Source organism: Acanthaster planci, linkage group LG01 (genome assembly GCF_054643075.1).
Source record: "Acanthaster planci isolate LZ-2023a linkage group LG01, COTS_SCS, whole genome shotgun sequence".
Lineage (NCBI taxonomy): Eukaryota > Metazoa > Echinodermata > Asteroidea > Valvatida > Acanthasteridae > Acanthaster > Acanthaster planci.
Window position 1 is genome coordinate 28,803,750 of NC_141777.1, and position 14,935 is coordinate 28,818,684.

General features: G+C 39.7%; 1 protein-coding gene across 3 annotated transcripts; it reads left to right on the forward strand.

Annotated features, from left to right (window-relative positions):
* Positions 1 to 1,323: 1,323 nt before the first annotated feature.
* LOC110985978 (uncharacterized) lies at positions 1,324 to 14,632 on the forward strand. Of its 3 annotated transcripts, XM_022247523.2 has the most exons (14): positions 1,324 to 1,577; positions 2,281 to 2,424; positions 3,532 to 3,880; positions 5,527 to 5,702; positions 5,979 to 6,086; positions 6,214 to 6,307; positions 6,517 to 6,566; positions 6,845 to 6,926; positions 8,098 to 8,183; positions 8,453 to 8,647; positions 9,101 to 9,196; positions 10,129 to 10,377; positions 10,719 to 10,804; positions 12,210 to 14,632. In XM_022247523.2, the coding sequence occupies exons 3-14, from the start codon at positions 3,679 to 3,681 to the stop codon at positions 12,604 to 12,606; spliced, it is 1,821 nt and encodes a 606-aa protein (XP_022103215.2). In that variant the 5' UTR covers positions 1,324 to 1,577; positions 2,281 to 2,424; positions 3,532 to 3,678; the 3' UTR covers positions 12,607 to 14,632. The 3 variants fall into 3 exon arrangements, with proteins under 3 accessions (XP_022103215.2, XP_022103214.2, XP_022103216.1); XM_022247522.2 differs by lacking the exon at positions 2,281 to 2,424; XM_022247524.2 differs by lacking the exons at positions 2,281 to 2,424; positions 12,210 to 14,632 and adding an exon at positions 10,905 to 11,776.
* The last annotated feature ends 303 nt before the right edge of the window (positions 14,633 to 14,935 follow it).

Here is a 14,935-nt window from a genome sequence, read left to right on the forward strand (position 1 = left end):
CTCAGCCGTGAAAACACTTTCTTCACTAAGTTAAAGGTTTGAATCCCGCAATTATAATAGAATTCAAGAAACGGACTATTACGGACCCTACAACTATGGCTATTCGAGAGGCTGGAGCACCTGTTCGCGGAACCGCAAAAGCAAGTACATGTAGCTCAATCTTACGTTGAAGGATGGTTGATTATGAAATAACGAAATAATGGTGCTGCGTATTTTGCAACATTTCTACTTCTATTAAGCCAGTAAGTGGGAAACTAAAATTGCCCTGAGGGTGCAGTCTACTAATTCAAGTCAGAATTTCTGGCCATCTTATGAGCATTAAAAGTGCCCCACAGTATCTTTTGAAAAAGGAAGTTGTTTGGTCCCCAAAATGGTGAGACCATGTAATTCGTTGCCAGGATCAACTCCCTGGGTCATTGAAAGCAGAATGGCTGAAAAAAAAATCGGTTGACATTTTTTTAAAGTGAAGTTGAGGGTTGCAACTTGAAAAATGGCCGCAATGAGACTTCGGAAAAATCACTTTTCGGGGGATGATTTTGTTTTGTGGGAATAATTAAAAATGTAATTGGTTAACCCACCAAAAACTGAAAAGAAATTGAAACATTAGGGACCAGAAAATAATCTAATTTGTGTTCCAGAAATTTCAGCGATGTTGGTATGCATGTTATTGGGCCCTGGACAGTGCTGATTTTGGGCTTGAACTAGTGGACTGTACCCCATACTGGTTCGTGCATTACATAAAATACTAGCCTACATGTTTTGCGATGACTAGACGTGTAATAATTCCACTTTATCGGTTCACAGGCTGACATCATGTACATTCAACCCGCAGAGCCTACTTGTTCCATGCTTGTTCCAACCACTTTACGTGAATATGGTGGGTCCAACCATAGAGCTGAGAACACACTCGACTCTTAAAATGTACAATGTTATGATGGAAAAATGAATGACAATTTTCACAACATTGTACATTTTACCAATTACCCTCTTCCTTTAGCATGAAATTGAACCGAATCAACCCATTACGTCACTCTGTAACCCGTTGGATTCTTTGTGATTTGATTATTCAGGATTTGCAAAAGCCTTCAATCTATCAATATTTCGGGCCTTCAATTGTGCTCAAATGATATTCAGTTGGGCCATGCCAAATGGCTTGCGGCACATGATCAAAAAAGTCAATTTCTATATTTGGACTTTTTGGTGTTCCCATTCATGCCACCCTCCTGCACGTCCTGCAGTTGCTTTTAATGGCGTTGTTATGGTGACGGGACGCTGAGACCGTATCGCGTGCGTGCCGTCGTGTTCTTCGAAGCGGAACGCTTGTCTAAACACTGTTTTGTTCGGTGCCCCATTCACAGGGTGGCCTTGAGTACCAGTGCTTTTCACAATCGAAAAAAGCAAACAAGATCTACGGGATTCGGAAGAATCAGTCGTTTCTTCTCGCTTCCAGTTGTTCTTCGAGGATTTATACTTGGGAATCGATAAATATCGTGAATACAGTAACCATTGTTTCGAAAGTTTAGTGAACCATGGACGAAGACGGGCAAAATTCACACACTGGTGTGAATGCCGAAAAGGTAAGCAATGCTATTCGTGCACTGCAGTGTAGTTCTGTCTGTACACATGCAAAAAGGATTGGAGACGAATTACACTAGCGTGACGTGAAAAGGTGGTTTACTTGCGGTCGAGTTCTATCCTTTCCAAGTCCGACATCGTAGAACCGTAGGATGGCCTGTTCCGTAGTCTACGGTACTCATACTCAGGGCCTGGCATTCTATTCCGCGCTGTCATGTCCTTGCCCATGTTGTGAGTTATTCTGATATTCAGCAAAGCTTTCACTTGATTTCTTGATTTTTTTTGGAGCCGTAAATAGTGAAATAACCCCCAACGACAAATTTAAATTGATGTTGCTGTGATATTATATCTTGTTTGAGAAATGAACGATTAAGAAAGGATAATCAGAGTGTTGAAATTATTTCTTATTTGGATAGGCCTAGACTTTCTCTTCAGTAGCCTGTTGTGAATTGAGCGTTCACAAGTGTAGTAGACTGGGCGGGGATAGGAACTCCTTTATAATCGAATTCACTTGGCCTGTCACACTAGTGGACTGTGGTGGCAAATTCAAGTCGAAAAGTCTCACCCCCCTGAACTCGAGTGTGACAAGGTGACACCTTGAAGAGGCAGGCAGGTGCTACAGGTGTGCTGGTCAGGTGTTGAATTCAATACCTGCGTTGGGTCTCTGCAGTGTTTTCGTCTTTGCATTACTTTGTCTCTGTTCAGAAATAAACTCGTCAGTCGGGAGCACGTTCAACTTTCCCTCATTGGAATTGGCAACTTTCAGACCATGAAGATGAACGCCTTTCTTGAACCCGATCTGACTGGAGGGTGATACTTGCTAGGAACGGCTCAAAAAGGCCATGCACTGTAAGAATGTTTCGCAGACAAAATTAAAAGGAAAGCAAATTTTTGCCTAACCATAGATGTATTTGGAAGGGATCGGATACAGTAACACGGAATGCCGATTATTACTCGAAATAAAGCCATTTGGGAAGGCTGACCGTCGCTCATGATGCGCGTGCTTCGAAGGAAACCATATTGAGTGGTGGGGTGTTCTCGCTTGATGAGGAATTAACGGTGGGACACATGAGCTATGTGAAGTTGTTAAGTGTTAAACGACAATCAGTGGGATTTACATCTGTGATCGATATTGGAAATCGATACCAGTCAAACTTTTGAAGAATGGCTCTTTATTTCTTGTTTGATTCACTGCTTGGGCACAGGCCTGCATCGATTTTCCTTTCGTCCAGTAGGTCTATGACATCGCAATGCCTTGCAAGTGACTGCCAGCTTACTGTGCTACCAAAAATAGCAGAGTACCATTTAAGTGTGTGCCACGTACTACTTTACTTTTATTTTTCTTATTATGTATTTATTTATTTATTTTCTTAAATGCTTGAAGCCTACATGTATACGTGACCGGAACAAGTGGATATTCCTTTGGTGCTTGTAAGATACCCGAAGTGAAATCGTAGCCAATACCTATTTACATACGGCCCAAGATTTTAAAGCGCCCCTAAAGAGTAAACGTAAAATCAAGTAAGTTTAGACTAAAATGTAAACTGGATAGAAACTGTTTGAAAATTGCTTGTAATTATTTTTATTGATAAATCAACTACTAATAATTAAATAAAGATGAAAACGTAAAGCGCTCTCCAAAAGTTAGAAATGCCGTCAGTAGGCCCCTACCAGCACCTCAGCTCCCGTAGTACGTGCTAGTGTGCTCCCATGATTACATCCAAACCCAAGCATGCGTAGCCTACATTCGATCACAACAAAAATTTATTCTGCAGTTCCGCTAGAATGACAACGTTGCTAAGGCCACCATCGCAGACTGATTGTGAAATGAACTATCCCAACACGTCCCAACACAAATGCGCTCATATTTCATTCAGTCTTTGTGAAAGCGGGGTTGCGCTACAAAGTCCAAACTTTATCACTGTACCTTTTCCGTCCTTCTGTGTACACGTCCAGGACGAAGGTGGTGCTACGACAGACTACATTACCACCGGCAACGGGACAACAACACCGGCTGGGGTGACATCGACCGGCAGCTCCGCCAAAGCCGACGGAAGATCGACGCGTTCGTCGGCCAACGGACCGCCCCTGTCGGCAGTCCACATGTCATCCAGCGTCACAGAGAACGGTCGGGGCACGCCACCGGGCTCTGCTGTCGGCGATGACGGGGAAGACCAGAAGTCCCGGCCCGGTTCACAGGAGTTGTCGGAGAGATACAATACCCCGGTGAACATCAAAGTGATCCACGAAGGTGTATCAGACGAGGAGTCGGACAGTGGGTGGGACACCGATTTGGAAATAGAAGGTAGGCTACAGGAGGTTAAGCCTCCAGTGGTCTGCACAGGCCCAATAAAGACTAGGATAAATCTAAAAATGAAATTAAAAAACCTACCAGGGCAGAATATGTTCCACGTTTCGATGCACATATTTAAAGCCTGATTTGAGTACATTTCGTTAGCAAGGAGCATGATTGTGTACATTCGGATGTTCCTCATAGTCACATAACTTCACTTCAACCTTGATGAAACTTTTGTATGCCTAGATCAGTTTACCATATAATTATTCCATGTTAATGCTAATCATGTTCTGGAAACCTCAAGCTAGGTTTACTGCCTGTTTCTGTGTAATGAAATATGCAAGGTCTAACTTGATTAACCCTAACAGTCCTCAGTCCTCCAACAGGTGAAGGATTGAGGACTGTTAGGGTTAACCTTTGAAAAAAAATGTATCCGGAACAGAGGAAAATTGTTTCGGAGGACACAGACACAGTAAGACAAGTACAGGAAGATACACCAGGCCACCATGCACATTGTGCTCTTTCTAGCTTGTTTACCCCCCAGACTATTTGTTGGCCAAGTCTGGTTTTCTTGTATCATGGGACTATTGTTGGCCTTAACAAATGCACAGGTGGGTCCTTGAAGCCTGAAGTCGCATCCTTGATGTATTAACTGGTAAAAAGCAGGTTCCCTTTGAGCACGCTCCTCAGAATGAATGGAGTACTTGGCTTGTATCTTGGCAGCCAATGCATAAATCAGTGCAGCTGATAAACACTTTAAAAGCCAACTGTATTGAATCGTAAAGAAAGGAAAAGTTTAAATGGAATTGTCCCCTGGACTGGAGGTTTATGACACTTGTGCAAAACACAGCATATTCTTGATGCAAGAGTGGGGAACGGTCACAGCAGTATCTTTGAAGTATTGTTACTTCTGTGACTAGGACTGGACCTGGCCAAGCTTCAGCTCATGAATTGATGTTTACACATTCCCCTATGAAGTAGTCTCACTTGCCCCAACTATTGTTGGGCCCGTCCCAACTAATTGGGGACTAGCGGGGTGTCTTTATCAATGGTGTATTTGTCAAGTGCCAAAATGTTGCTTGAAATTAATGAAACATTGTAAAGAAAGAAGAATATACATTGGTTGTACTTATTTAAAGAGTAATTAATTTGGGTTAGTTAAGGATGTGAGTTGAACTGGGAAATGCTTTCCATGCCCGTTCTGCCAAAAAAGTAAGGTTTATAATGCTGTTTCCATTGGACTCTAGGAGAGTATTATTTTCCTGGCAGAAGTATGCAAATTCTGGGTCAGTGGGATATTGTTAAAAGCTGTTAAAATATTGTGAGATGTGTAGAATTTCTCTTGAACAATGACTGTCACAAGCTAGTATTTAAACATGTTTTTGTTTTATTGAAAAACACTTTTATTACACATTTTCAAAACAAATTATGAATATTTGGGTGTTATTGGCATAATAATACAACTTGCCATGCTTTTTCTGTCAACAAAAATATTTTGAATTTGATTCATGAACTATAAATTTGTGGAAAAGAGTAAATACCAGCTGTGTGATATGTAAAAGTGGTTTCTACCCTGAATCAGTGAATCTGTTAAATAGTCGTTAATTACGGTTACGGCCAATGTTGCTCTCCACTGGCTATTTCTCTATCAACAGAAGACTCCAAGGAATCCTATGATGCCACAGGGAGACGGGCCTACACCCAGGCCTGCAAGGAGATAGGGGTGGTCCCAGTGTCTCACTTCCTTCGTCACATAACCACCAACAAGATCAGCATGAAACACCACGGCCTCGGCCCCTTAGGGGCGAAAGCAATTGCTATCCCGCTGGTTGTAAGTAGCCAAAAGTTGATCTTTGTCAAAGAGATTCTGCTGTCTGCTAAAATAAAACAACCCTGGTGAGAGACATTAACAAATTTCATTGGATTTACATTATAATAGTTCCCCATCTACATTGACACGTTTAACCATTTTACAGCATCAGGTTTTCTTTTTGTATTTTTTCAGAGCACTGCTTATTGCCTTTAGTTGAGTAGGTATGGGTGATTTAATTTCTTTTGTTTGTTTTTGTTTTAGCGACAGTTTTGTTCATTTTTCTTTGAATACTAGACAAATACATCAGTTTTAACCCTTGATCTTGAAGACAATTGGATAGAAGGTGAGGGGGCAGGCTACATAGCCGAAATGATGAAAGAAAATTGCTATATCAGTGATCTGGTAAGTCACAAGCAATCTACCGAAATTTTGTAGGATTTTTGGTGAGAAGAGAATGTTTACGTTGATAAGTTCTGCGTTCCAGTGTACATGTACGCTTTACTATTCTGTTTGATGAATTTTGTTGTAGAATTTGGCAGGAAACAAGATGCGTTCGAAAGGGGCTAAGGTCGTAGGAGAGATGCTTAATGATAACACAAGCATCAGGAAAGTCAGTGTTGCAGGTACGAAATGTAACATTTTGTAATGTTTAATTTTCATTAATTCAATTTTAATTTTCTAATGCCTAGAGGCTCAACCTACCAGGAATCATGTTCAGTGTGTGTGGAAGACTGCCCAAAGCTACTAACAGTTGAAATGCTTATCAGTAAACTGCTGTAAAAATTCTTTAAACATTTAACTGTCAACTTTCATGGATTCTATTTCTGTATAGGAAATGACTTCAAGGATCGTGATGCCCAACCATTTGCGGATGCTATGAAGGTATAAAATCAAAACACCTTGGAAAAGGACATTAAGAAAATTATGAAGAGAAAAATCCTCCCCTTAAAAACTCAAATATGAATAATTTACACAGGAGATAGAAGATCTAAATAATTTATGCACTAGGATTCCGAATGGTCATTTTGTCATTAACATATGAAGTTAAAACCTGTCAGAATTGGTTTCTTGTAGTCCCAACCATTTTTCTGATGAAGTTGACATAGAAGGACTTTTGGATATTGGCTTCTGATTCTCTTCCTTCCCATTTTCCCTGACAGATTAACTACAGACTTAAGGAGTTGGATCTGAGCCATAATGAGTTTGCAGAGATTGGTGGAGAGATCTTAGGCCAAGGCATTGGTAAGACCAAGATGAAGCAGCATTTGTCCATTATTGAGTCTTTATTTGTGGCCGCCAAAAGCATTGCATTTCACCTTGAGCTAGAAAATTACAATGAGATGGTTAATTCATTTTGTTAGTCCAACATGATCCAACATGGCAAGGTATTTTGATATTTGAAGTTATGTATATTAATGTAAAAAAAATTGGGAGTAATATGTAGCTTTTATAAAATTGAAAGGATTAATTTTTTTCTTACAAAAATATTTCTTACAAGAATAAATAAAAAAAACTTGCAGTATTTTTATTGTAATCAAACTGAAATAAAACTCCACACATTTGTTATGATACTAGGTGTAATATTTACCATCAGAACAGAGTTGTTTTGGCCCTCTATACATCTATCAGAGCATGCAGTATTAAAATGAACAATATTGATTGATCCATACCACTTAAAAAAGTCAAGTTGATTTCGCTATGCAAACACTAATCAGAGACTCAAAGTGGAAGTCTGCAATTCACTTTGTGTAGTATTCTGAACATAAAGAATGCCTTGCATATTTACGAACCACCGTTGGCTACAGTAAACACTCAACAGGCGGAGGTGTAAATCATGTCATGGAGTTAATGATTAACTTTAATTGACTGCCGTCTGACCACAGCCTTTGTACCCAGCAATAACAGCCCCATCAATATGAATGGGCCAGAAAAGCGGTCATCCACACAGTGCATTGGTTATACATAAATGCTCCGTGTAAATACCAAAAGGTAAATGACAATAAAAAGCTATTTGTATTTTGAGAAATCTCATTTTTCATACAGCGACTTCACATACGAGTGTTAAACTGATGTACCTTTGAAATGAGTCTTGGGCAAAAGATTTTTACACTGTGGGAAACAGAACAGTTGCTTCCTAGGGTAAAAAAAATACAAACATTTGTTGATGTTCATCATCGTGCCCCTTTTTTCATTGGTGGCTTCATACAATGTGGAATTTTGCATGTGAGGCAGTCAATACAGCAGACCCCGATAGAAAGTGCTGTTAATATTTCTTCCCCTGTTGCCAATGAATTTACTCGGCCTTGTTTTCTGCTTTAACCTCCTATCTCAAAGTGGGAAGGTTCAACTGTTTTCTGTTCCACTAACTGATGCATAACTTGCATTTACCCTGTTTGTACCTTTTTCCGTTTAGCTGCCGCTGAATCCATAAGTGTACTCAACTTGAGCTGGAATCATCTCAGAAGGAATGGTGCAATATCAATATGCAGAGGCATGGCAGTAAGTGGAAGAGTTCCTGCTTGCCTTTGGATTTTGCTGAAGGAGAGTCCAGTGTACCCATTATCAAACCAGATACTGATCCTTCTAGATTTATATATGTACTGGATGCATTCAGTTATATTTGAATAGCTTCCTTACTGCCTACTTGTGAGAAGCTATGAATCAGGTTTTAGGCGCACATATCACCATTTCTCTTGTTACGCTATTCAAATCAGGAGTCAGCTTCCATTCTCCATTGTCAGCATCAGTAAAAACTTTGAAATTTTCAGGAAAATCTATCCATCAAGAAGCTTGATGTGTCATGGAATGGCTTTGCCAATGACGGATCTCTAGCCATGGCTGAAGCACTTAAGTTTAACAGCACACTGCAGTGGTTGGATTTGAGCAACAACAGAATAGCAGACGAAGGAGCTCTACTCCTGTCCAAAGGCATAGAAGTCAATGACTCTTTACAGATACTCAAGGTGAGTGGTGTGTCTAAATTGTTTTTCTTCAAAGTACCCTGAGAGAAAATTGTTAAAGCAAGATGTCTCCAAAATACGGTCATAAGCTTGTTTGGGAATACTGATGTTTGTGTCCCTAGGCAGGAGAATTGTTGAAATAATCCGCTATATTTCTGCCCTATCAGGAATGCATGGCAAATAGATTCAAATTCGATTTTATTGAAGTAAGCCCACTGTTGAAAATATTTCAAAATGGAGAATTGTGAAATTGACACACGTGATTGGATAAAGATACCTTTGGCTTGCATCACCTGCAACCGAGCATGCATGGTGCCTCTTAATGGCTTCTGAGCCTGGTTGCCGTATTGATCTAGTAGTACAAGCTTTCTTGCAATTTGAGAGTTTCATCAACGACTATTATTCTGTGAATACTACATAAGTTCTTGTTATTAATGAAAAAAAACATTTGTGCAGCTGGGAATGAATCCCATTACTGCTGCGGGAGCTATGGCTCTACTGATGGCCATCAAAAACAATTCCAACTCGGCGCTGGATGAGTTAGATCTCACTGTAAGTAACATTACTTTGTTTCATTGACCATTTGGGATGATGGGCCCTTCAGCACTGGTATAAAGATAACCTTTAGAAAAGCACATCTGATGGATTATCTATACTGAGTTTTACCTCCATCTGTCCATCTGTGATATATGCTCCACAAACATTAAATGTGCACGGGAGGAAAAGTTTAAGTATGAACGACACAGATGTGAAAGAATCTTTCTTTAATTTTCTCTTGTATTTTAATATAGATTTCATTTATTAACATCTCACTGTTAAATTATCATTATGATACTTAGAAGCAATTTACCAGCAGGAAAAACAAAAGCTGTAAGGCAGATTAGTTTGCAAAGAGCACTCAGGGATAAACAGGTAATATCCATTACATAACAGTTACAATGGAAACCCTGCTTTTCCTATTTGGACAAAGTATTTGTGTTTGGCAGATTACCATTGAAAACACACTAGCGGAATGGTACGTTGCTGCAACCAGGCTGAAGCTGTTTTTATGGCCCTTTCCCATTTTAGTAGGCAGCAGAGAGCCTGTCATTTATTAATGTGAGGCCCCCAGTTAGCCAGCAAGACTGCAGACTCATAAAAGTTTGAACCTCCTGTCTGGCCATAGACCCCTGGAGTTAATTGATTGAATCAGGCCAGATTGTTTACATTAGAAATTAGCTGCCACATTAGCTTAATTAGTTTTTGATTGCCCAACTAAAGTCTGGAAGTTGACTACAGACACTGACCCTGTAAGGTAACAGGTTCTGTATCCTGTGTAAACAAAACGGGTAGGTAATGTCTGCTGCTCTTGTTAATGAGCTTTTTGTTTGTATCAACTTTTGAATCCAAGACATGTGGATCCAGTTCTTTATCTGATCATGTTTGAATGTTCTCTTGTTGATGCAATGACACAGCTTTGCAAACTTTGGCGTTGGCATTTACAGGACATTGTCGTGAACAAAGATTTTGTCGACCTTCTAGAGGAGATCAAACAAGGCCGGACCAACTTCCTGGTTTTCTTCAAGGGTGCAATTGGACAGTTTGAGAAGCCCCCAGAGAAAGAGGCTGATCCCTTAAAGCTACTGGTGCAGCACATTGAGAAGAACAACCTGAGGATATGGGACTTGTTCAAGGCCTATGATAAAGACAATAGCCTGACCGTCACACGGGATGAGTTCAAGAATGGTATCTTGGTATGTGAATAAACTCATCTGGGTATTGAAGGATTGATGTGGCAAGTGTATGAACCAGGAGGGAACCAGTACTCATGGTTTAGCTAGTCTGTGGAGGGGGTTGTTTCCCTTAATGGTAATGAGGCGTATGTCCCCCCCCCCATCCCAGAAGGGCCACAGGTTGTCATGAATGGCCCTCAGTATGCCACCAAGTTATTCAGCAGACTAATGCCTTACTGGCTACTGGCATTTCAGCAGTGGAGCGTATGTCAAACCAGTCTTGTGCCACAGGTTTTGTGTAACCAAGCCAAAATTTTGAATGCTTAAAAAAGAATTTGAGTGATGTTCTTTTCTCTTTCCAGGGATCCAACATTCCACTCACACCAAGACAGATTGACAGGCTGGTTGCTACACTTGACCGTGATGGTAACGGGGAGATTGATTACAGGTAAGACCCTAGAATTCACGGCAGAGAGCATCTTTTTCAGTTTCCCGACATTATGTCTTATTTGTTTTACACTAACGTCCTGTGCTTGTGCATGATTCAGGTGGATAGCAGAGATGACAGGTTTTGAACTGCCTAGCTAAGGAGCAGGGAAAGTCAGGCTAGCGATAGAGGCAAATCAGGCTAGACACCAGGCAGAGTGTGAGAGGATTGCCACATGCTCAGGATCACATTGACTTTGGATTCTGGAATATCCATGTCTGGCACTTTTTAAGGCACAGTCGATGCGTCAGTGGTTTAGTCATGCTTAGGAATCAAAGTGTGCGGTACATATATCATATGTAACTGCTCATGTCACTCGGCATATTTCTCCATAGATTTCAATCTTAGGCCATACAGGAAGGTGTGCATGTACATTGTTATGTGCCCAAATTCGAATGTTGTATGTAACATTGTGAAGTTTAAAAACACAGAATTTAGTGAGGCCAGGACAGTTGGATTCTAGTAGAACCTTTTTGAAAGTGGCTTTATGCTAGGATAAAAACATTAGGTCTCTTTATCTCCTCAAACTTTTCTTTCAGGAATATTCTAGTCAGGCAGAGGATTGTAGCAGTTTCGTTTTTGTTCTTAACATTTAGGCATTACATGAAAATAGATCTTGATGCTTGAAATAAAACCAAAGACTGTATTCCTAAGTTTTGAAGTGTTGTGTTTATAATAGATTTGCTTTAAAGGTGTTTTTCAGAGTAAGGAATTATTTATTAGTAATTTCTAAATGTTTTGCTTTTATATTTTTTTGCTTCTAAAGGTTTGCCATTTGCCCAATCTTCTAAGTATTCAAAATTTAGTGATCCTAATAGTTTGTGATTAGTGATTCCTAATAGGGGGTCGATCATGCATTTACTTTGTCATCTTGCAAAATCGTGAGAGTGTTTTTTAATCTAATAAAATGAATTTGCTTCTTTTTCCTCCCAATTTCATCTCCTGTCATTATCTTCGTTTGTCTTTCAACTTGTTGAAACTTTTACTTGTAAACTCACCTTTTTGTGCTGTTATCATACTTTACATGTGTTCTGTCCGAATGGTTTTGGGTCAATTTCCCATATCCAACTGGCATTTAACTTTTTCATTGTCATGCAATGCATTTACCATCTCCTTAAATTTACTGTAATTCTTATATCACATTGTTTCCTATTGTGTCCTTCATCTCTCTCCGTATTGGTTAATTGCTGTTGGCACCTGTCTTTTTAACTCATTCTGCACCATTTCCCACCATCAACTTCTCTCTCACTTTGATAATACATTCAATTCAACCTCATCCACTGGTGTGCACTCCCATCCCCGCCCCTCCCCCTAAAACACCCCCCCCCCCATTCTCTATTCTGCAACCACTGCTACCTCCAAACAGTGAGATAGTATCGACTCACAAGGAACTTGTGGAGAACAACCGTGAGGAACGCCGCCAGCGCATGTCCAAGGTCCATGAGAAGCGGCGCACGGCCATCTACGCGCCCGTGGCCGAGGCCTTTGGGACACTCAAAGTGGACACGCTCTCGCAAAACATGTCAGAGGGTCGCCAGAGGAAACTCAGTAACAGCATGCGGCCCGACCTGCACCAGTGGAATGAGGAGGGACGGAGGGAAGATGTTGTGCCCGACTCCATACGCTCGCTGGACTACACCGTGGACTTCCGGCCAGATGCAGCTATGTACACAGAGGAGGAGAAGTACCTGATGAAGACTATGGATCCAGTGTCTCGTGGGGCAAGTGCCAAGAGTAGAGGTCACAGTCCATTGCCATCTTGATTGTAAGGTACTTTAGAGGAGCAGTTTCAACTTTGATTCGTTGACTGCTCTGTTAGTATAAGGCAATGCAAATAGTCCTTGGACACACTAGTACAAATAAGTGATAGTAGCTTATATACATAAGGATTTTAATCATTAAGTTTTTTGTTGATGAGCTTGATGAAGCACGAGGGTCACAACAGAAAGGTTTCACATGACTTCATACTATGAACATGCTTACTAAATTAACCAAGGATATCAGTTTCTGTTGTAAGTAGAAGAAAGTGTCTTCCCTCATTTAATCAATCTATGATCTTTGACAATAAATTTCAACATTATTGTGACATTAGTATAGAAAAATTATTACTATTAAAAGAAAGTCTTAGAGATTGTAAGTTGGGTGTTTCCTTGCACTGACATCGTATGTAAGACAAGAATTCAGTGTTTACAACTTCAATCATGGTTGAGCACAATAAATATACTTTAAATCAGACTGAAGGGGTTAAAAATTGATATTTTTGCTATCAGCAATCACACATACATGCTTTGCATTCTAAGCAATACATGCATTTATGGTAAATGTTTGTACAGAACTCATCAGTACTGAAGAAAATATTCAAATGTTTGTTTTTGCTGGTTCTGACTCCATTGAACATATTTTTATGCCCACTTAGCAGGAAGATCAAATTAATAATTTATTTATCCTTACAAATTGTTATGAATAGATCAAACGTCTTTCTATTAAAGTCTTTCAGAAATGGAGTCTTTCATGAACAGGTTTCAACTTGCAAATGAAAAAAATTGATGTAATTGATTGTTACTGAGGTATGTTGCCATATCTGTTTCATATAAATTTACCCAGAGCAGTGACTATCAGAATTGTAAAAATGAAACAAACTGGCTGTGTTATGGGAGCGAGAAACTCACATTTACCTTACCATAGCGCATTAACTATAGATGTAAATTACAGCTTCGCATTCTACACATACTGATCTCTTGTGCAGAAAAGTATTACATGACCCCACCCAATACAAACTATCTGGGGTGGGGGGGGGGTTTTCACTTCCCATCTTAACGTGTGTTAAAAGCCCCCTAATTCAGCCTCACCTCTGAGAAAGGTTACATAAAGACAGTTTGAAAATTTGGGGGTTTCCCTCCGACAACAAAGCAATACCCCCCCCCATTTGGTTCTGGACACACCCTTACATTGAATAATACTCTGGTATAGTTTTCTAATCTGTAACAGAAGCAGGCATTTACAAACTTGAATGTTTGTAGACTCAGCTCAGGCTTTTCCTCAAAATTTCCATGCATGTAAAATTGATATTTAACTCATATAATACAGTTACTCAACTCGTCATAAATATGAGGCTCGTGTAAGCTCAGAAAGGTTTAAAAAGTAATTACCATACATTTATTTTGAAGCATTTTGCACACTAGATTACGCAAGTGTATGTGAGGCAAACAAACATAAATGTATTCCAGCTCCTATAGTTTCTATAACTTTTTGTATCAGTAAACAAGCACATTACCAAACTGTATTAACAATATCAATTGAAAAGAGGTTCTTAAATATGAAACATCTCAAAAGGGTACCATTGAAAATATTTTGAGGCCTGTGCAGTTATCAAGGATGTGATTTTTTTACATGTCTGCAGTATTTCAGGTTTAACATTATCTTTGACCATCATTTTGACAAAGTATTATAAACACTCAGTATATTTGGTGAAAAATTGAAATCCCTGAAAGAGTTGTTTTCAACCCCGGTCAAACTCTAGGGCCTACTACATGTCATTCAGCTTTGACAGTGGATCCTTTGAGTATTATAACCACAAGCTAATATTTATTTTTATATCTTCGATAGATACATGTACCATGAATTCACGTCTCTGTAAATAACGTTCATGTTGCCGGGCCGAAGTGAGGTGATGGATGGAATCGCGTTAATTTTAATATCTTCCGCTGAAGAGTATTTTCATTGATCCCAAACTTGGGTTATACTTTTTCGTATTTAAGTCAAATAAAATCTCTAGTATGAATCCTGAAATACGTGCATGGCATTTTAATTCAGTTTTAGTAGTTTGCCCTATACTCAGCAGTCCTTCAAGTTCAACTCTGAGATCAAATTCCGTACTTTGATTTTTCACAGTCAAGGTCATATGTAAACCACAGCCAGCTTTAACCCGTCGCAATCCAAGACAGGACGTGTGTCCGGATCTTGGAAGTCCACTTTCATCTACAAGCAATGGATTCTTGCTTTCTCCCCACAACCCCTTGATCCTAAGCCTTGTCTGCACAGTGCATAATAGTACAATGCTTATCAACCTTGTTTATATTAGGATGAATAACG